General features: G+C 53.4%; 1 protein-coding gene across 1 annotated transcript in view; it reads right to left on the reverse strand.

Moving 5' to 3' along the window:
* Positions 1-22148, reverse strand: part of COL13A1 (collagen type XIII alpha 1 chain) — a 79991-nt gene that overhangs the window by 17141 nt on the left and 40702 nt on the right. The window contains exons 15-31 of the mRNA XM_059899633.1: positions 21193-21237; positions 20261-20293; positions 19627-19653; positions 17072-17125; positions 15984-16070; positions 14432-14485; positions 13221-13265; positions 12775-12843; positions 11418-11441; positions 9866-9928; positions 8761-8805; positions 8262-8414; positions 7395-7493; positions 6013-6057; positions 3538-3579; positions 2515-2541; positions 1486-1566 (exon numbers count right to left, since the gene is read on the reverse strand). Of these exons, the coding sequence (XP_059755616.1) occupies positions 1486-1566; positions 2515-2541; positions 3538-3579; positions 6013-6057; positions 7395-7493; positions 8262-8414; positions 8761-8805; positions 9866-9928; positions 11418-11441; positions 12775-12843; positions 13221-13265; positions 14432-14485; positions 15984-16070; positions 17072-17125; positions 19627-19653; positions 20261-20293; positions 21193-21237 (993 nt within the window). The remainder of the gene's footprint in view (positions 1-1485; positions 1567-2514; positions 2542-3537; positions 3580-6012; positions 6058-7394; positions 7494-8261; positions 8415-8760; positions 8806-9865; positions 9929-11417; positions 11442-12774; positions 12844-13220; positions 13266-14431; positions 14486-15983; positions 16071-17071; positions 17126-19626; positions 19654-20260; positions 20294-21192; positions 21238-22148) is intronic.

The following is a 22148-nucleotide window of genomic DNA, read 5'->3' on the forward strand; positions in this document are numbered from 1 at the left end:
TTCCTCTGTTGTTTTCTTAAGCTAGCCAAAGCACTTCTCTGTACCCATGTCTCTATCAAAAGTTGAAAAATTAAAGATAGACTGGGTACTTTTTCTTTCGTCTGGCGCTTGCTTTGTTTATATTACCTGTATGGTCTTCATTTCAACCCCTGACTGAATTCCCCAATGTTCACTAGGGTTATTGGAGCCATGAAGGTGAACAAGGAGAGGTTTGTGGTTGAGTTGGGGTGGGCAGGAAGGCGCTTTAATAGTAAAAAGTACTTAGTCATTTTGGACACAGCTTAAGACATGGGAAAGTGTCTGCTAAAGTCATCAGTTTACTGTAGTCTGTCAAGCGAATCAGCTCCTTAAATATTCCCACATTTGATGCACTAATGAGGTGTAATCATACCTTTTGTTCTTGCTGTTTGGTTGCTGTGATTACATTAACCAGACCTTCAAACCCTGCCAAGCTGGGGCATCTGGGCTTCCCATCATTCCTCTGCTTTTTACAGCTTCCTGGGGGTGGGAACTGGCCTTGTGCCCAGCACAGAGGAAGCCTTCGTGGCTGGAAAGAGCCCTTTGCAAGGCTGTGGCCTCAGTGAAGGAGCAGCCTCTGGTGTAGCCAGGCCATCGACTTCACATATGACCTCAAGTGACTCACTTTTTTCTCCGGGCCCACCAATAAAATGATTATAGGGAATCCTAAAGTCCCTTCCAGATCTTGAAAAACAAACAAGAAAAGAGTGCCAGCCTCACTGGGGTGTGAGGGAGGATGGAGCCCAGGGCTCCGGGATGGGTGGAGGGACGCGCTCACCTGGAGACAGGTGAGGCAGTGATGAGACCATCAGTCACTGGAGCTTGGGGCAAAGGAATTCGCCCAGTCCAGGCCCGACATCCGGAGATGCAGATGCCTTCTGAGCAGCCCCCGTCCTGACCTGGAGCCTTTAGCTGAGATCAGAGATCTCAGGGAACCAAGATGTGAATGGCCTTAGCCTGCTGGGACCAGAGGATCTGACTTTTTGCAAGCTTTTCTGCTGTGGCCAGTGCTTAAGAGCAGAGAGCAGGGGCTCTCTTGGGGTCTGCCTGGGAAAGTAGGAGAGACATGAATACTCTACTGTCCCAATGCTCCCAAGTCCTCTAAGCTTGGCCCCAATAAGGGCAGATTTTTATTGCCTCAAACAAGCACAAGTAGGGCCTAAGGCTGTTCTCTGGCCCCTTCTGGCTCCCAGCTGGGTCCTCCTTGGGGTGGGGGGCTTTGTCGTATTCAGATTCACATTCCTCCAGAACCTAGGCCAGGTCCAGCCCAGAGGAGGCCCTCAGTAAGAGAGTTAGAGCCTACGGTCTCGTCCGGGTGGGAAAGCAAAACCCCAGGGAGCTCTGGAATGCTCAGAACTTTAGAACCTCGAGTTTTCCAGTCGCCTTCTCCCAGGGCCCTGCCCAGCACCTCGTCAGGACCACCCGGCCAGGCTCCTCACACCAGTTTGCTGGGTGCACGATACTTACGGGTAATCCCAGAGGACCTCGGTCTCCTTTTTCTCCCTGGACGCCCTTTTCTCCTTTTCCTCCATCTAGTCCTGCTTCCCCCTGAAGGAAAGGGAGATGGGCGAGATCACAGAAGGGCATGGCCCAGACAACTCATTCTTGCATTCTGGGGTCCTGCAGATGGGGATGGGTGGTGGGGAGGGATGGTAGATAGAGGAGGGAGGAGGTAGAGGTGCCTGACCCAGGGGTGGCAGGCTGGGGACTCCAAGAATTGCTGAATTCTTAGCCTGGCTCTGCCTCAGTTACAGTCAGTTACTACAGAGTATCTCTGTGGTAACTTTGAGGTCCCCAAAGGGAAAAGGGATGGCAGGAGTAGAGACAAACCCATAGGTCAGTTCCAGGTCAGGCTTTGGCATAGATGACCATTTGCATAGCAGAAAAACTGGGACCCTGCAGATACTGGATGGCGAATGCCTGAAATGCCACCACTGGAGCTCTGAGGCTCCCACACTAACCAGGAGAGGAAACTGCCTAATAGTCCCCTGGAGAACGCCAGTGTAGGAGACAAGGGCTGTTGTCATGCCAGCAGCCTCCAGCCCCTCTTATCCATTTGAAATGCTGGGGTTGGGAGCTGGGAGAGTCCCAGGCCAGAGTCCAGTGGGCTTGGCCCTGGGAAGGGGTCCCTTGCTATGACACCCTCTGTCTGCCACCTATACTTCAGGGTGAGTGAAGGGTCTGGGGCAGGTTACATGGAAAAAGGATTTCATCACTGGCTAAGAATCTAACCTGTCACTCTGTAGGGTTGATTGATGGATGGGAAAATTCTGAATCCAAAGCCTGCCCAGTGTCAATGATGGATGTTAACGGGACCACAGGACTTTATTCTGTCCTAATGGTACCCCACTGGCTGAAGTGTCACATGATTTCGTTTAGGGAAGGGGTCAGCTGGGTCCCCTGTCTCTGAAGCATTTTCTCTCTTTTCTGCCTTCACTGACACAGCACCTTCACCCAACCTCTTCACCCAGCACCTGTCACGTGATCTCTTCTTACCTTTGGTCCAGGAACGCCTTGGAGCCCCTGCATTTGGAACCAAAACAAAGCACCTCTGGTTAAGTTGACTTCCTTGTCCACAAGTTGGACCACAAAAAAGCAAGGGCTTAGGGTACAGAGCCTGGCCTGGGGCCCCTGCCCAGGAGAGGTAGAAGGGAATGTTAAGGGGGGGCCAGCTTAGGACTTCCTGGGGTGGGGTCTGAGCCAGGCTTCCCCAGCCAGGGACTGAGAATCTCTCTGTGGCCCTCACAGCTGACTCATGAGAGAAGATTCAGAGTCTCATGAAGGCAAAATTCAGAGGGAACACAGCAAAAATTAAATAATATGTGCAAAGTGCTTAGAGTAGCATCTGGCACATAGTAAGTTGCAATATACTTTGGCTACTGTCATTATTACTCCTACTACTACTACTACTACTACTACTACTACTACTTGTACCAATGACAATGGGTGGCCCATCACCACGGGGACTGTGAACCCGGCAGAGGCAAGGACCAGCATCTGTTGGTTTAGGATGCTTGGGGACCCTCGAGGCACAATGCATAGGGGTCCCTTTAAAGGTGCCTTATCATCTGTAACTATGGAAAGGCCAATCCAGTGGGGCTGGTTTTAAATGGGTCACTTTCTATTTTAATCCTGGTCTTCTTGCTGGCTGGTTAGCAGGAATAAAAGAGGGAGAGAAGCAGATGTCTGATGGCAAAGGGCAGAACCGAGTGACAGAATGACTCCTACTCCTGCAAGGAGGGACCAGACCCTGGGACCGGACCTCGGGGCTGCCATGCCAGTCAACTGTTTCCAGGAAACCAGGCGATGGCCAGGCTCCTTGGTGTCACAGAGATGATGCCTGTTTAAGGTGGGAGGGAAGAGGAGCAGGGAGGGGCTTGTGGATGTGAAAATCCCACCGTGGAAGCAGGAGGTGATAGTGATCTAAGGTTGAGGTTAAGCCCAGTGATTGCCATGGGGAGGGGATGTTAGGGACCTAATCACAGTGGACTGAAACACAGACAAGCCCTCCAAACTTACCGGAGGTCCGGGAGGTCCCTCTGGCCCTGGTGGCCCAGGAACCTAGAAGCCAAAGGGAGACAGTTAGCCCACTCCCTGTTATACTGTAAGGGGTCCTGCCTTCTGCCATAGCCTGGGGTCCGGCTAGGGACTGCAAGGCCGAAGGACAGAACTACCAGCACACAGTCTCCCAAACAAAGGCTTAGAACAGGTCAGAAACTCACAGCAACTCATCAGCCTGCACAGCGTTTCGAAAAAACAAACAAACAAACAAACATTGCCATGAAATACCCTCAAAATGTCTATTCTTCTGGATATTTTTGAAAAACCAGAAAATCTGGCCGCCTCAGGCTCTTGTTCTTGCATGGCAACAGTTGCCTGGAGCTCAATGAGAGCTTTCCCTTCTGGGTGGGGCTTGAGTTCTTCGGTTTACCTCAGTTCTCACCACTCCCTATTATTTTTAACCCAGACTTCTTGCATTCATTTGTTGCATGCCTGGTCCTGGTTGGCATTTGGGTTTGAGACCTTTAGCTTAAAGGAAGAGAGACTGGTTGTCTGGAATGGGGGGAGACTGAGATGCTTCTGAAGAATATTCCTCAAGCTCCCCAGGTTTGTAACAGACAGGATGGGGACTGTGGGTCTCCGTTTCTCTTGAGGGCAGGTTAAAGTCAAAGAGATTCGGACTGGACAGAGAACACGAAGGAACCCAGGGCGGTCTTCCTCTCTACGGAGGATGCCGCGCAGGGTAGATTCTGTCCCTGGTGAAGACGGACATCCATTTGTCCACAGTCAGCCACCCAAGAGGCAGGAAGGAGACCTGCCTGCTGGCCCCCCCCCACTTCGGCTTCTGGACTCTCCTTGGGCACCTCACCTTCCCAGGGACAGAATCCCCTGGAGGGTGGCCAGCATGGGGACCCTCTGCCAGGTGACTATAAAGGGAGCCTCTGCACTGGGCAGACAGGGGATCCCTGTTGTCACTTGGGACATGTGGACTTCTTAACTCCATAATACTATAGTCTCCTTGCAGGGAACTCAATCTTTGGAAACTCTACGTTCTTAAAAAAAAAAAGTTTACTGCTTTTTTTCATATTATAAACAAGTAATTCATATATCTTGATTGGGGTAGAGGTTATATAAATCTATGCATGTATTAAAATTCATAGAACAGTCAAAAAGTCAATTTTACCGTATTATCATTTTACTATATGATAATTTAAAAAATAAAAAAACGTAAAGGAATACAAATTCATTAACATATTAGTAAATTAAGGAGAACTGAAAGAAGAAAAAAGAATAAATAGCTCTGAGTAATGCTAATATTTTGCTTTATTTCCTTCTACTCTTTTTTGATGTATAAAATGTATTTGAATGTATGGCTATACTTATGATGATATCATATATATATAAAATTTGGTTCTCTTCTCTTTTTCACTTAACACAAAACCCATTTTTCCATTTTTTGTATGTTCCCCACAAGCCTGGTTTCAATGTTGATGTGTTATTCATTGACTGGAATAAAAATGAATTCCTACCTAGCCAGGGCTTGGAGCAGGGCTTGGCATAAGGAAAGCTCTCCAGCATGGGGACTATTATTACCATTAGTATTTTGTGGTAAGTTATTTAATCATTTCCTTCTTGTTAGAAATGCAGGCTGTTCCCAATTTTTAGTTTAAGTACATCTGGAAGGAACATTTTTGCATATTATGCTTTTCCTGAATTTCAGAGCATTTCTTTAGGAGCCTATCCAAATAAATAACATATATGTTATACAATCAGTTCTGTGTTACTAAATGCAGATGGGGTTTGGTGACACTGAAGGGTGACCGAGGGTTTGGTGGTCTCTCTCTGTGGTGGTGTCTGGGTGGCCCAGGCCCTTCCACCAAATAGCCTCTCCCTCACGTATCCTCGACCTCTGTTGCTTTCCTGGCTCTTACCCTGAGCCTGATTCCCTCCCATGTTATGAGAAGCTGGCTTCCATCCTGACTACCGCTCACTCCACTCTTCTCCCCTTTTCCCTTAACCACCACACTTCTCAAAAGAATAATGCCTCTCTCTGGAAACCCTACCTCTGGAGCTTCTAGGCAAATTCCTACAGAGTCTTCAAGACCCTGCTCCAATGACCCATCTTCTGGGGTGCTCACCCGACTCCCTGAGCTGCTGCCATTCTAGTGCCCACAACTGGGCACTGTTTGCTGCACAGGGATGGTCTTATTTTCCTGTCTCCAGGCTCTAGCACTGGAATGGAACATGGCAGGTGCTGTGTGAATACTGCTGAGGGACTTGATTAATGGGAAGACTGTGGAGCAGACCTGTGGGTCCTTGCTGACCCCTGAAGTGCCCAGGAAATGTTCAGCTTCCTGCACTCCTCCTGTGCCAGGCAGTTGTGAGTTTCTTTCTAGAGCACGGAAGTGATGTGCACACTGGAGAGACTGTGGTGTGACAAGGTCCCTGTCAAATAATCCCTGTGACACAAGCAGCAGAGCAGGCACAACCTACCTCCACTCCTGGGTCACCCTTCTCCCCGGGTTCTCCTTTCTCTCCCTGTGGGCACAAAACAACATGGCGTGGATGCCAGCACTCAGGGGATCCTGGGACAGACACCCTCAAATCTGTGACAAACCTGACCAGTACTAGACTAGGCCTAGATATCAGCAAGGACCACCTGGGAGGCTGCAGAGTTAGCTGGCCTGAAGGACGAAGGCCAGGGCAGGGGACTTGTGATCACTGACTTCCTGAATCTGAGGTTCTAGCACGTGGGAGGAGAGGCTGATATTCTGTATGGATCCTGCAGGGCAGAGGCCCTAGGATGGACCTGGGACTCGTTTCTAACCAGTAGAATATGGTCTATTGGCAAAGATGATGGGATGTCACTCTTGTGATTATGTTACAAGCTTACGTTACAAATTATACATGTTATACAAATGATAGGTTAAGACTGTGTTACAAGTATGTTACACACACACACACACACACACACACTCACACACCTGTCTTGCTAGGATGCACTGAGAGATGCCTGCTGGCCTTGGTCTTGAAAAAGCAAGCTGCTATAATATGATCTGCCTACTAGAGGGAAGGCCGAGTGGCCGGGAACTGTAGGTGGCCTCTAGGAGCTGAGGGAGTCGTTGCTACTATAGAAGGAACTGAAAATTATGCCAGTAGCAGTGAGCTTGGAAGAGGACCCCAGCTCTAGATGGGGCTGCAGCTGGATGGCACCCTGACTGGGCAGAGGCCCCAGCTGTGATGGGCCTGGACCCCTGACCCACGAAAGCTGTGCCATAATACGTGTGTTGTTTTAAGCCACTGAATTTGTGGTGACTTGTTATGCAGCTACAGAAAGTGAATACGGCTCTAGAAGCGGAGCCAGGGCCAAGGGGGTGGAGGGCGGTTGATGAGGGTACCTCACACCACATCGGAAGCATTCCCTCCAGCTTGGAGGGGACATGTCAGGAGGCTACCAGCTGCCTGCCTGTCCCAGCTGAGTGGGGCAGCCACAGTCAGTGGCCTTCGAGGGATCCTGCACTGGGTCAGAGGTGGGACCGGTTGACCTCTGCAGTTCTTTCCACTTCTAAGAGGAGAATTCCGAGTCCAAGATTCTAGCACCTTGGAACTATGTTGGCCCCTGGAGATGGAGGCCACCACGCTGTGAGCGGAGGGAGCTGGAACCCCTGTTGACACCCAACTGCCCCTCAGGGAGTAGCTGCTCATCCAGAGGACCCTCCTATCCCCAGGCTGGGCAGGCAGGCTGGCGGCCAGTGCAGCTTCATCACAGCACCAGGCACCCGCCAGGCAGGTGACCTCAGTGAGGGCACCCCGCTTGCTTGCCCTCATCAGCAGAGGCCTGCTGACCACCCTGATGCTCGGCCCCCTCGCCTTACCGTGAATCCTGGGAGCCCGATTGGGCCAGGCAATCCGGTCACTCCAGCTCTCCCTTGGTCACCTGGTTCTCCTTTCTCCCCTGTTGGGCCGTCTAGACCCTAGAGATCGAAAAAGATCGCTGTTAGTCAAGGGCAAGGTCATCACACTGAGGTCTGGGACCTGCCGTGGCATGCACGTGGGGCCGCCTTCCTCCAAGGGCAGGTGTCTAGGGTGCTGCCTGGAAACCATGAAGCCCAGAGAAGCCTCCCAAGTCAAGCCAGAGGCCTAGCTGGCCTGGGCTAAGGTCCCTTGTTTGTACCTCTCCTGGGTCTAGGGCTGTCCCTATACTCTCCTGGGTATAGGTATGCTGTCCCGAGAGGCAGTTTTACACTCCCAACAACTCAGTGAGGTATCCAGGGAAGGCATTATCATCCCCATTTTCATTTTACTCTTTTTTGTTAAGTCAAATTTATCAATTTTTTTCCTTAATGAATTATGCATTTGGTGTTGTAGCTAAGAAATCTCTTTTTTTTTTTCCCCCTCCCTTGACCACGCGGCTTGTGGGATCTCAGCTCCCTAACCAGGGATTGAACCTGGGCCACGGCAGTGAAAGTCTGGAATCCTAACCACTAGGCCACCAGCGAATTTCCAATCATCCCCATTTTAGAGATGAGAAAACCGAGGCTCTGCCAGGCTCAGTGACTTTCCCGCGGACACAGATAGGAGATGACAGAACAAGACCCAGGTCTCTTGAGGTGGGAAACTGGGCTTTATAAAGCTTGAGGGGAAAACGGGTGAGCGCCCTGTCCCCAGCTCCCGGCTCCGGTTTCCAGCTGCAGCTGGCACAGCACACAGCCACATCATGCTGGGTGGGCCCCGGCACTCACCGGTGGGCCTGGCTGCCCCATCTCCCCTTTCTCCCCCTTCTCTCCTGGGTTCCCCGGAAGGCCGTCTTCTCCCTTCAGTCCTGCAGGTCCAGCCTTTCCTGGGGGGCCTTGGGGACCAGGAGGGCCCACATCTCCCGGTTTGCCTCGAGGTCCCTGGAGAAAAGATCAACAACACGTATTAGATACACTGATGGAGAAACGAGGGGCAAGAACAAGAAAGAATGGCCGGGTGGGGGTTGCTGAGGGTACAAAGGACTCGGCTCTTCGGCGCTTGATTGGACCAGCCAGAGAGCCTGTCCAGCTCCCGGTGGGAATCTGAGGGGCCGCAGCCCATCCCAGCGTGGGTCGGCCTGGCTCCTCCTGGGGCTCGGCTGGGCTTCCAGAGGCGGGCCTCCCCTCCCCTCTCCCTTCCCCACAAGGCTCCCTTCCAGAGCCTTCTGTACCCTCACCCTCCCAGGGCAAAGATTATCTTCAGAGGTTTGTCTGGGAGTGTCCTTACCTTTTCCCCATCGTGTCCGGGAGGGCCGGGCAGTCCAATCTCCCCCTGTAGCCAGAACAACTAAAGGTCACTCTCAGGCCAGAGAAGAACAATAACTTATTTATACAGCACTTCCTACGTCAGGTATCCTCAGCACTCACACAGAAGGTATGTACTTTCACCGACTCCGTTCTGGAGGTGAGGACCCCAGTGCAGAGTTGTGAGCCCAAGGCCTGGAGTTAGTGAAGACTGGATCCCAGTCCGGGCGTTCTGGCTCCACAGTCCACGTTCTAGCCACAACCTTGCACCTCTGACAGCGCAGGCGCTCCCTGGGACGGGTGCTTGCCTCCCTGTTCTCCCTCCCCCCAAACTCAGCCTTCCAGTCCTGGCCCCCACACGGGGACCTCCCTTCACTTCACATCAACCCGAGTCCCTTCTTTAAGTCAGGGAGGGAGATAAAGGAGGTGCGGCCTCTGCTTTGAGGCCAGGTAAACAACCAGCTGCATCACCAAGGCAAGCTGAGAGGAAAGAGCAGTGAATTCCTCCTGATAGATCAGGGAAGGCTTCAGGGAGGAGGTGGCCTTCAAGTTGGGCTTGGAATACGAAGACTTTGAAAGGTAGGGAAAACGGGAAGGGACTTCAGGGCAGAGGACCTCATGAGCAGAGGACAGAGGGGCAAATGTGTTGGCCTTCTGGGAAAAATCACAGGGGTGGGGAGCAGAGGATAAAAGGGCGCAAAGGCAGGAATCGAGGGAGGGGTGAGATTGGGGAGGGGCTCAAGCGCCACGTGCCCTGATGGCGGGTTGGGTCCCTGCTGTGGCTCTGGCTGGGGCGGGGGCTCGTCTAGAGCCGGCCCCACCACATCAGAGGGGTCTGTGAATTACAGGAGCCCGAGACAGACAGCAAGGGAAGAAAGGCAGAGCTGAGGATGGGGGCAGTGAAGCGGCGGTGAAGTCGGTGGGCAGGCGGTGCCTTGGAGCTTTGGGGAGAATTGAAGGCTGGAGTGAGGTGGTGGCTCTGGGAACATGAGAAGGACACAGATGAGGGGCAGCCGTGGGGTCCCACGTTCAGAGACACACGCAGGGCTTCTGCAGGGTCTGCGCCCCCCTTGTCAAGACAGTGTTACCTTCTGGCCTGGGATCCCTGGAGCTCCGGGTGGGCCAATCTGCCCAGGAAGACCAGGGGGCCCCTAGGAAAGGAAAGAAAGACACATGGGAGAACTTTCCAACTGAGGAGGGGTGGCCTGTCTCCAGAGAAGTGTATGTGGAGGCTGGTTTATAGAGATTGGTCATTTCCAAATATTTCATCAGGGGCAGGAACACTTTTTTTTGCAGAAGAAATATGGAGACCCCACAGTGTAAGGCAGATAAGCACTGAGTGTGTCTGGATTAAAGTGGGGGGCAGGGACCCTAGGGCCACGCTTATCAGCCTCTCCCTCCCTGTCCATCTACACCCTGGGGGCTCCTTGGGCTCCAAGAAGATAAATCTGACCTTCCCTGACAGTGACTTAAAAATGTCTCCAGGAAGCAACCTAAATGTCCATCAACAGCTGAACATCTGGCATATTCATACAATGGAATACTAAGCAGCAGTGAAAAAAGAACCAAGCACTGCACAGGCCATGCCATAGAAGGAAGAAACCCTGACACATTATGCGGAGCAAAAGAAGCCAGATGCAGACACCTACATACTGTGTGATTCCATTCATAAGAAACTCTAGAACTAAAGACAAATTAAGCTATGGTGAGAGAAAGCAGATCAGTGGTGGCTCGGGGTTGGGCATAAGTGTGGGATTGACTCCTGAGGTGCATGAAGGAACTTTCTGAAGTGATTGGGGTGGTGGGTACATGGGTATATATATTTGTCAAAACTCAGCCAATTCTACACCTAAAATGGGTACATTTTATTGCATGTAAATGATTAATTCAAGGTTGATTTTTTAAATTAAAAAAAATGTTTCGGAAAGTTTTGCTTCAAAGAGTTATTTCAAATAATCTATTTTAATGTTTCCAAATGAAGCTCACTGTTTCCAGAATCATGTGGTTAATACCAGTTTCTGGGATTGGGGCACTGTACGACTGGTGCTTAATTCTGTCTAAGTGTGTTTTGTGGCACATGGCCACTAAAAATATTAAATGACATAAAATGTGAGTTAGTTTGAGAACGTTGTGATCTCCCCTCTCTTCTCTGCCTTGGAAGTTAAACCTGGTGGTAATCATTTTAGCTACAAATATTTACTGAAAGCCTGTCACTGGTAGGCACACGTGCAAAATCCAGGCTTGGAATTCACAGGTTTTCCAGATGCAGAGAATGAAATTGATTTCTAGGAAAGAGGGAAAGGTAGAGAGTCGCTACTGAGTTTTTTTAGGATTATGCACTTTATTAGCAAAAGATTGGGTAAAAGGAGAACATGAAAACATCCTCCTCTATACCACTATTTCCTTGACACAGCTGCAACAAGAACCAGTATTTGTCCTGTGACAGGAGTGCACCACCGGGTCGGTGAAGAGCTACTCCAGACGACAGCCATGACCCTGCTCAGGCTCAGGTCAGCCCCTGCCCCAGCACTACAGGGTCAACCCTAACCTTCTGGAGGCGAGACCTCCAGTCCTAGCTTCCAGGCTGCCCTCCACCAGCCCTCAGCCCAGTGCCCGGGGAAATCAGGAAGGAGGACTCACCATCAAGGCCAGGGTCCGGATCTCCTAAAAACCAACACCATGCGATCAGTTGAAGGGCAAATAAGAGCCACATGGAGGGTCCCCTCGGCCCAGTCCTGGAAACGTGGGCGCTGGGCCCCTCGAAGGAGCACAGTAGAGGTAGACCCTCTTGGGGGGCCTGTGCCTTCCAGCCCCGTCCCACCCTCACCTCTCCCCTCCCCGAGGCTTGTAGTCACTGGGCAGGGAGCACCCCGCGAGCACCAGACGCTATCCTACAACAGATTCCTACGTGCCCTAACATGGACGGCAAATTGTCTCTTTACAAGAGCGGGAGGGAAGCAGCATCTCCTGTTCCTTCTGTTTGTTTGGGGTTTTTTTTGGCCTCGCAGCATGGGGGATCTTAGGTCCCTGACCAGGGATCGAATGCATGCCCCCTGCAGTGGAAGGGCGGAGTCTGAACCACCGGACTGTCAGGGAAGTTCCTCCCATTCTTTCTAATCATTCACTGCGACCCTTCCTTGATCTTCCCTCTTCTCCTAGAACCCAGGTTTAAGGTTCTGATTGTACCTCCCTTTAAACAGACAGACACAATAGAACAAAACATGGCACCACTGGAAAAATAAATTAGAGGGACAACTCTTGGCATTAAAAAAAATAACGGTACAGCTTGTAAATGGATTCACATAGGTACAAAGATTCCTTTAAAGGAGCGGTTCTCAATCTGGGGTGATTTTGTCCCCCTGGAGACATTTGGCAATGTGCAGAGGCATATTTTGGTTGTCATAGCTGGGAGTGGGGAGGCATCTATGGGCATCTAGTGGGTAGAGACCAGGCATGCTGTTGAACATCCTCCAGCACACGGGACAGGCTTCCCCACAACCAACGTTACCCAGCCCCAAATGTCAGTGGCGCCCAGGTTGAGAAGCCCCGCTTTTAAACGAGGGTACCTTATGAACCTGAAATATGATTACATTGACACAAAGGTAGATGTGTTCCAGGAAGACAGATTCTACCATGTGAAGGAGGAGGGTGTGTGCTGGAGAAATGGAGTCCTAGAACCCCAAGTGGGCCAGCACCCCGCAGGCGCCAGGAATCCCCAGTTATGGCTCTTGGTGACCCAGAGCCAGGGTACCTGGCCAGCTGGGCCCAGACCCAAAGCCAGGCCATCTGGATTTCAAATGAGAGGGCCGTGTGCATGGGGGCTGCATGGGGGAGGCCGAAGGAGAGGAGGCAAGGGGATGAATCCCCGGAAGCTCTGCCCAGCGGCCTGGCCTCAGGGACATGAGTCAGGGTGTTGGGATGCTCAGCTCTCTCATCACACAGCCCGGAGGCCCATGAGCACCTCCAGGTCTCCCGTCGCTGGGTAGGCCCCGCTCACCTGGAGAGCCTCGTTGATGTTTCCGTTGTAGTCCACCATTTCTCCTTTCCCGGGTTCGCCCTTGGAGCCCTACGAGACAAAGGAGACCTGCACCCAGGGCCTGGGCCAGCGGGGACCTCAGGACAAGCGCCTCTGCTCTCTACCATCACTGGCTGCACAGGGGATGCAGAGCAGCTGGGGCGGCTACTGGGGGCTCCAAACACTCTCAGAGGATGCCCAGGGGCTCCAGAACCAAAGAGAAGACTCCGTGTGAGAACCCTGGACTAGACAGACCTGGGGGAGACTGAGTCCGATCGTGGCTGCAATGTCAGACCTCCTATCTGGGGCCAGAAAGCTCTTCCCTGCTCCTCCCACCCCCCGCAAGGCCCCGGGGACAAGCCACTTCACCCTGTGACCCCAGGGAGGTGAGATGTGGTGCTATGACTCTGGGTGAGAGATGCACGTACCTTGGGGCCAGCAGGTCCCTGCTCTCCAGCTGCTCCAGGCTCCCCCTGTTGCACGACAAAATTGGAGTGAAATGGGCACAAAGTCGGGTACAGAGAATCTGGTGTCCCCAGATGGGCCGTGTGTTAGGGTACTCAGAGGGGGCCAGGAGGCTCAGCTCAGCTCAGGCTGAGAGGCGCAGGGCTCCCTGTGCATCCCGTGCTGGCTCCACCCCTTGGGACGCACCTCCACCGGCCAGCAAGCCCCTCTCCCTCCCAGCTCCCTCCAGCTTCTTGCTGGAAGATCTTCTTTCTGTCCCACGTTAGTTGTTGGTGATTCCACCCATGTCCGTCTGGCCACCTCCCCCCCCTCCCCTAAGTCAGCCACCTCCTTGGGAGCAGGGACCAGACCCTCTGCCCCTCTTTACTTCTATCCTGCTCAAGGAGCAAGGGCTCAGAAAGTTTTTGCCAATTGCCTGGGTGGTTGACAATTGCCGTGGACAGCCCAGGTGGTTCCTGTCTGCTGGTGAAAGACCCAAACTGTGGGAGGAAACATGGGGGCCAGGGCGAGGCATTAGAACACCCAGCCTCCTGGAGCAGGTCGGGATGGGGGGGATTTGTTCCTGTTGGAAACAGGGCAGAACTGTGGGGAATAAATGAAACGTGGTGTAAATTGTGAAAGGCAAACCATAGTTCCAATTGTTCTGGGATAATGTGAACACTGAACACATTTTAGAAAATCAAGACAGAAAGTAAAAAAAAGGGAAAACAAACGCTTTAATATAAGTCAACTGCTGCCGACCCTGCCCTTGGCCGGCTCAAGGAGCCTCGCCTCCAGGTAACCTGCCCTGCACCTCCCCAAGCCCACAGCCTTTCAGTCACGGCGCACCTGCGAAGGACACAGCAGCACCAGGCTGACCCATCCACAGGGAGTAGCTGGAGGGAAGTGGGGCCCCGTCTTTACCAGTGTTGTGGGAGCTAGCAGAAGCAGGGGCTCCGGGTCTCTCCCCAGATCCAGCGTCCCATCCCTGGGCCTGCCTTTGCCTGGCCGCCGTCTCAGTGGAAGTTCTCCAAAGCCCGAGGCGACCAGGAGAGATGGTAGGCACGAGTCATGGCCGTCAGCCCTGTGCCTGGAGGCCCAGCAGCAGGACGGCCAAGACTCTCTCTCTGTCTCTCTCTCTGAACTCCCAAGCTGACCCTCATCCTGCAGCTCTTAGATCTGGGGGCTCCTGTACCTTGTCTCCTTGCCGTCCTGGGGTGCCCGCCTGGCCATCAGCTCCAGCTTCCCCCTGGGCAAGAGGAGAGAGATGGGTGAGGGCACACGGGGCGGCTGGGACTGCTGCTTCAGGGGCAAAAGATGGTCTTGCTATTGATGTTCTAGTAAGTGTCTCTGGGTCTCTGTCTCTTTCCCTGCTGGCTTCTACTAACTCACCCCATTCCACCTGTCTGACTCCTTCCCACCCTTGGGCCCCACCCAGGTCTCACCTCCTCCTAGCAGCCCTCCCTGACTACTCCCTTCCTCCTCTGGGCTCTGTGCTGCCAGGCCCTCCTCAGGTCTCGGTTAACACACGCGTGCCCAGTTCTGTCGAGGCCCCTAACTGTGGACTGCCATCAGCCTCCAGGGGCAGGAGGCAGGTCATTTTGGAGCCTGGAACTCTTACACACCACATCAGGTCCTGTCTGGGGGACAGAGGGGAGCGGGAGGGGCCTGGGCACGTGGGGATGGGGTGCCCAGGAGGCCTAGGACAGGAGGAGCAGGGAGAGGTAGGAGGCGGCCCACTCCAAATACTTCATTCATTCAAGATTTTGCCTGGTCCTGGAAAGAGGACATGAGTCTGGGGACAGTCTTCTAGCTTTCCCTTCCTTTTGTCCTAGGATACAGGGACAAGAGTGACCAGATTTCCCCAACCACAAATCAAGACCCAAGACGTGCCTGGTATCCATGCCCTTCAGGGTCAGCGGGACAGGCTCAGCACCGGGCATGCCCTGGAGGCTGGGTGCTCGTGCCAGGGAAGCTCTATTCTCACCACAGTCACGTGGGAATGTGGCGCTGCGCCCGAGACCCTTCCTGCCACTTCATCTTGCCTGTCTGTGGGGTTCCCTGTGGCTCCCTACACTATATTCCTGCGAATTGTGGGTTTGCTTCTCCTGCTAGATGGTGGGCAAGCCGAGGGCAGGTTCTCGGCAGCTTCACAGCCCGTAGCAGGTCCCTGATAAACGTCGGTGGAATGAATGAGGGTATTGCCTCAAATCATGCAGAGTAATTACTCCTTTCCTTATAAGCTAAGCAAGAGACCCCCTTATTTCCCTGTGCTGCTAAAATAAACCGAGCAATGCAGGAGGCATCCGCTTGGCAGAACTCAAGTCTTACCACTGCAGCTTCCACCCTCCGCAAGGAAAGTGTGGGCAGCCCCATTTGCAGCTGTCCCACTGCTGCAACCTTACCTCCCCGCAGTGCGCCACACCAGGTGGGCCCAGCTGATCCCTGACCTGCAACTGATTTAGAGCCTAAGCTAGGGGCCTTTCTGGTTGTCCTAAGACCTTGCAGCCATTGGTCCTTGAGTCAGTTACATCACAGCCATTTGAATCAATGAGACCATCCATCTGCCCTAGAGATGCTTGGAAGCAGACGCTTGGTCCAAATGACCTTTCTAGAATCCACTGGAAACACCACACAGAGCAGGAGAGAAGGCAAGGAGCCCAGGACACGGAGTCCCCAAAATGGACTAAGGATAAAGGCCACAGGCAGACATCTGCCTTGAGCACTGATCCCAGGGAAAGACTCACCTTTGGCCCTGGGAGCCCAGGGAGCCCTGGGGGCCCAGGCTCCCCTCTGCCCCCTCCAATGGAGTTGCCGGCATCACCTTTTTCTCCCTGGGGGTGGAAGGTAGAGTTACCATCACTAGCTCTGGAGGAAGGTGGTTGATCCCTGTCTTTTCTCCCCTCACAGTTCGAAGGACTGAAGGCAGCAGACTGCCTCTCAGTCTATGCTGAATGTTGGGGGACATTAAGGGACTGTGGCCTCCAGGATGGCTGGGGACCAGAGGCCTTCAGAAACCTGGCTGTGGGATTTGAGGAGAGAATGGAGCTGGTTACTGAAGGAGAACGGGTGTAGAGCTAGAACAAGACACCCATCAGGACCAGGATCTAGAGCAGTGTTTCTCAAAGTGTGGTCCCTGGAACACTCCTTCCGCAGGTTGGGAATATTCAACAAAAGGGGTCTGGTGGCCAAACAATGTTGGAAAGGCAAAGTGAAATGAAGCTTCACAGGCTCTTTCACTGCAGGGTGCTAGGAGCCTCTTAGGCCAAGGTGCCCATGACTCTCTGAGGAGCCTGCTTTATTTATTTAAATTTTTACTGGAGTGTCGTTGATTTACAATGTTGTGTTAGTTTCAGGTACACAGCAAAGTCAATCAGTTATACGTGTACATATGTCTAATCTTTTTTAGATTCTTTTCCCATATAGGCCATTACAGAGTACTGAGTAGAGTTCTGAGGGACCTGTTTTATATAGCTTTCCCCAAACTTATTTGACCCAAGTCTTTTTTTTTTTTTTTTTAAGTGGAATATCTTACGGAGCTCACATACGGTGGAACACACTTTCAGAGCTGGTGCAAAGAAATCAGACCAGGTCATAGCTACTAAATTCTTTGAATTTGGGCATTTTTTTTGGCCAATCAGGGCCTCCCATGTGGAAGCCCATGCCTCTGTCCCCTGAAGCACAATCTGGCTGTGTTCCAGCTGCTTTCTCCCAGTCTGGGAGGGACACCTCCGGTGCTGGAGCCCGTGTGAATGTGCAGGGCTAGGAATGTGGGTGGGAATGGACACTGGGGCCTTTACACAGAACCCACCATTCACAGCTGGTTGCTACCCACCTTCTGCCCTAGGAGGCCGAGCAGCCCAGGGGGGCCCGAAGCCCCCTTCTCACCCTGCGGAGGAAATGCAGACAGTTTGGGTTAGGAATTGTTTCTCCAGGATGTCGGCGAAGGCACCAGCCCTCCAGCGTCGGGCCTTGGCCTTCCTCTCTCGTCTCCCTGCCCCTGCATGGGCTCTTCTCGGAAGGACTCCGCTTCCTGCTGGACCCCATCAGGGACCTGACTCCTTCCTCGGGACACTTCACACTGGTGTCGTTATCCTCCCAGTCCTGTGTGGGCGGGGCCCTCAGCACTTACGCAGGGAGAGGGGCCAGGAGCGTTTAGTCACTTTTGGGGGTCTCCTGGGGACAGGCGAGCAGTTCAGAATGCCAGTATTTGGGAAAGGCTTTTTTAAACCGCTTGGCTCTTTTTTATGTTTGTAATGTCTAGCAATTAGATACCCCTGGTCTCTAGGGAGAGCTTTCCATCTACCTCCCCCCTACCTCTAGGGAGGACAAAAACCGTCGAACCAGAACTTCTCCTTTGGAGGAATATTTTGAGAAGTTTGCCTTCTATTATGGGTTGAATTGTGTCCCATGAAAATTCATATGTTGAAGTCCTAACTCCAAGTATCTCAGAATGTGACCTTATTTGGAAATTGGGCCATTGGAGATGTAATTAGCTAAGTTATGAGGTGGGCCCCTGATCCAATATGATCGGTGTCCTTATAAAAAGGGGAAATTTGGACACAGACATGCATATCGGGAGAACACCATGTGAAGATGAAGGCAGAGATTGGGGTGATGCTTCTACAAGCCAAGGTACATCAAGAATGCCAGCAAACTACCAGAAACTAAAAGAGAAGCACGGAACAGATTTTTCTTCACACCCCGCAGAAGGAACTAACCCTGTCGACACCTTGATCTCAGACTTCTGTCCTCAGAACTGTGGGACAATAAATTTCTGTTGTAGAAGCCACACAGTTTGTGGTCCTGTGTTAGGGCAGCCCTAGTACACGAGTACCCCTCCCTAACTAGCTTCTTCCTTAAGAACACTTTTTCTCCCTTATGGCACAAGTCCCAGAGCCCTGCTCTCACTGCAGAAATGAAGGGGTTCCGAGACTGTGGACGACCCCTCACTGCAGCAGTGACAGAACCAGGTCCAGCACCCAGGTCTGCCTTCTATACCACAAAGACTTCACTTTGATTCAGAGTGTCCAGTATCAAGAAGGCCCCTGCCTGGTCAGCATGAGAAGCCCCACTCTCCATAGCCTGAAGGCTAGTGGTTCTCATAGGTAATAATATAAATTGAGAACCCTAGGGTTGTAATGTGCTCACATGTCTCAATGAACTTTTCAGCTGGAGCCACAAAAGATGCCACACCAAGTCTTTAGCTGTCTTCCCCTTGCCACCTGCCCTTGGGTAGAAGCTGAATGACAAAATGGCCTGAGGCAGGCTAAGGGAGGAGAGGAGGGGCAGATAAGGGTCCAGGTGACGAGAGGGATGTGAATCCTGAGGCCCCAGCTGGCCCTGTTGTGCCTGGGCTGTGCCTTTGCCTTTAGCTGGGGCACCCCCTGAAACAGGCCAGGTCTAAGGGAAAGGGTGCGGTCCTGCCCTACAGAGGTCCTGGGGGATGGGGGTGGGGGGAGGGAAAGCTTCCCTTCCTTCTAGGCTTTCCTTCTGGGTACCCAATGGCTTTCAAGGAGAAAGGCTGTGCTCTTGAGTGTGAATTTTCTGAAGCTTTGCCAGGCCATCGAGGCACTCCCTTTTTCCTGGAGACACATGCACCCACCGTACACTGCAAGCAGCACGCCAGCCATAGGGGTGGGGCAGGCAGTGGGGGACCAGCAGAGGCCAGGATGAAGGGAGCACACACTCAAGGACACAGGATCCTACCCTCTGCCCCATCTTTCCCGGCAAACCTGGGGGCCCCGGCTTCCCTGTTGCTCCTGGGTCTCCCTTTGGGGTAAGAAGAGAAAGTCACTGATAAGAGGATGGGGTATGGGTGGTGAGGGATACGAGGGGCAGTAATCATAGACCAGTGTTTCCAGAATACTTGCCTCGTAAGACGCTCCTCTTAAAAAAAGAATGCCCTGGTCAGAAAGTTGGAAAATGCTGCACAAGACCCTGCATGTTTTTTTTTTTAGAGTTTCCCAATTTATATTTAGCACAGTAAAGGCTCTGAGAAGGCCTGCAGTAAAGACACCTGCGTAATAGTTTTAACCCCGCATTTCTCAAACGTATTTGACCATGGAAACTTTTTCTCATGTTACATCTCTTATTGTCCTGGATGAGAGAGACAGAGCCCTGTGGGTGCAGGGGGCAACAGTCACCACTGGAGCTGGTGTGAATGCAAACCAGACCGCTGCCCAGGCCAGGATCCAGGCAAGGGGGAGGCATCTGCAGAGCATTCCTGAGGAGCAAGCCCCTCCCGGCAGGCTCTCCTCTGCTCAGTCAGGTCCCCAGCCCCAGGCTAGCCTTCGGGGGGGACCAGGAGCAAAACAACAGCAGCCCCTCCCACCTCCACCCTACGCCTGATGCTCGGTGCAGCCCAGAACGTTGTCTCTGTATCAGTACCTTGGCTCCTGGGATCCCAGGCTCACCCTGTGTGGGAAAAAAACAAGACTCAGGCAAAGAAATGAGAGAGCGAGAGTGAGTGAATGCAGGAGCAGAGGAGTGAAGGCATCTGAGGGTAGGGGAAGCGTCTGGCCAGCCCAGGGCTTTCCTCTGCCTAGGACTCGGGCCCCTCCTGGACTGTCCCTTATTCTTCCCCCAGGTGAGAGGGGTGGCAGGTGTGAGGCAGCCCAGGAGGAGGGAGAGGAAGGAAGGGGCATTTGCTTCGGACACGGTGTCCCTGTAAGTGACCTGCTGGGAGATCCACATCGAGCATTTGTGCTTCCGGGGTGTCCCCACCCATCTGCTGAATTTTGGAGTGCGAAGGAAAGTGCTAGGTTCCTTTCACACTGGCAGGCTGGCAAGACCTTTAGTTGAGGCTGGTAAACCTTTGCCACTTACTTGCAAGGCTTAGTTAAACATCTGTTGTTCAATCTGTGCATCTGGCATAAATGTTGCTTTAAGAGAAGTGGTTCTGAATCCTGTCTGCTCCCTCCTTGGTCCAGTGGCCACCCAATGAGCCCCTGAAGCCCAACTCTCTCCTCTCTCCATCCCTCCCATCCTGCCCCTCAGGTGTTGAGTTACAAGGTCCACTGACCTTCATCCCGGCCACAGCGATTCCAGGAGCCCCCTGGCAGAGAGAAGGAAAGGCATGGGGATTTTCTCACCCAGCGGGAAGCACAGAGGAGGTGGCCAGCCTCCTCTCCCAGCCTCTTCTTGGAGAGATGCGAGATGTGGAGGCTTCTGCCTGCCCCCAGGCCCACAGGGAAGGGGGTTGCTGAGCTTGGCACAGAGGGAGTGGGCCCGAGGAAGAGGCTCTGCACAGCTCAGCTGGGCTCCCTGGGCTTCCCACCCACCTGCTCAGCCCCTAGACCCTCCTGGGGGACTCACAGGGCACTGTGTCAGGCAGCCCATGGCTGGGCTAGACAGGGGCATCCCTGGGTGGAATGCGGGGAGGGCTTCTTGGGACAGGAAGGGAGGAGGAGGGGATGGAGGAGAAAGGGGAGAAAGGGAGAGCCACAGGGAAGGGGGACAACAGTAGATGGCTGAGTTCACCAAGCTCATGGACCCTGAGGGTGCCCGTGGGACTCTCCTCAAGGGAGCTCTCTGGCCCTAAGCCCTGATGGACTGGGGAGCATCTGGGAGTGAAACCCATTTCCGTATCAGCCCAAGACCACCAACTTTGAGGTAAATAGGCTGCCAAGCACACCACTTAGTAAATTCCAAGTGAAGGTGATTTTCCCACATGGGTCTCAGAACTGCAGCCAGAGCTGGGCGTACCTGAGAGGACCTTTATGACCCACAGATGCCCACAAGGAGGCCTGGCCATGTCGGGAGGGCACTGCTGAGTGACGGCACATGGGCCAAAAAGGAGCACCCCTGCCTGGAAGACAGGCCAGGCAGCAAAGGGGAGAGGACGGGAAGAAATGTGCAGCCCGGCTCCTGTCTTTACAGCAAGACAGGATGTGGGAAGGAGGAGGAGCTGGGAGCGAGGGCTGGGGCTGGGGGAGCTGCCTGGGGGTGGCGTACCTTTGCTCCGTGTTTGCCCGGCATCCCTGGCATGCCCCGTTCTCCCTGAAGGAAGAAACAAGAGAAACAGTGAGAAGAGGACCAGACTCAGGGCCCAAGGTCTTGGCCCTGGAAGCATGGCCTGCAAGGATGTCAGTGAGAGTGGTTGCTGTGGAAGCTTGGGATGACCGTCCAGCCCATGAGGAGCTTTGAGGCCCCCACCATTGCCGGCAGCCACGGTGGGCCACTCTCCTCAGCAAGGTGGACCTGCACAAGGTCCCAAGTCACAGACCACAGAGCAGGAAAGAACCCCAGAGAGAGGCCCACCAGGAGCCTGCGTCCAGGGAGGGGGAAAGCGGACTCGCACAAGGTTTCCTGCCTGACGGGGGCCTGGGCTAGGGCCGTGGGCCTGAGCCGCCCACTTGGCCACTTGCCTACTGCATACCTTCCCTCCCTCCCTGGCCTGCTGCCTTCTGCCCATTTTCACTCTGCACGTTTGCATGGGTGGTACTGCTGGCTGAGCCCGACGGGGCTCCGGCCTCTCCTCTTCCCTGGGGTCCTTTTCCTTCCAGGTTCCTTGGGTCTAACTCTTCCCGAGGACATGAGGGCTTTGGCCCCAGGTCGGGGAGGGTCCGCCTGCGCTTTGGGCGGTGGGGGACTGTGGATGGAGGCAGGGCGCGGCCCGGAGCCCCCGAGCCCACCCACTTCTCTGCATTCCTGGCCCTGCCTGGCCAGAGGCACCAGTCACGGGGCTGCTTCTCCAGGATATCACGCTTGGGCTTTGCTCTACCATCTCGGCAGTGTCCTGTCTTTTTGTGCAACCTCTTTACTTCCTGGCGAAAATGCCAAATCTAAGGGGAGGAGTGAGCTCAGGAAGAACAGGGAATGTCCTGCCCTCCTTGGAAGGACACACCAGGAGGAGATGAGGCTGGAGGTGACAGCCAGCAACAACTGGGGGCCGAGAGTAGGTGAGCCAA

The sequence above is a fragment of the Balaenoptera ricei genome, chromosome 16, assembly GCF_028023285.1.
Source record: "Balaenoptera ricei isolate mBalRic1 chromosome 16, mBalRic1.hap2, whole genome shotgun sequence".
NCBI lineage: Eukaryota > Metazoa > Chordata > Mammalia > Artiodactyla > Balaenopteridae > Balaenoptera > Balaenoptera ricei.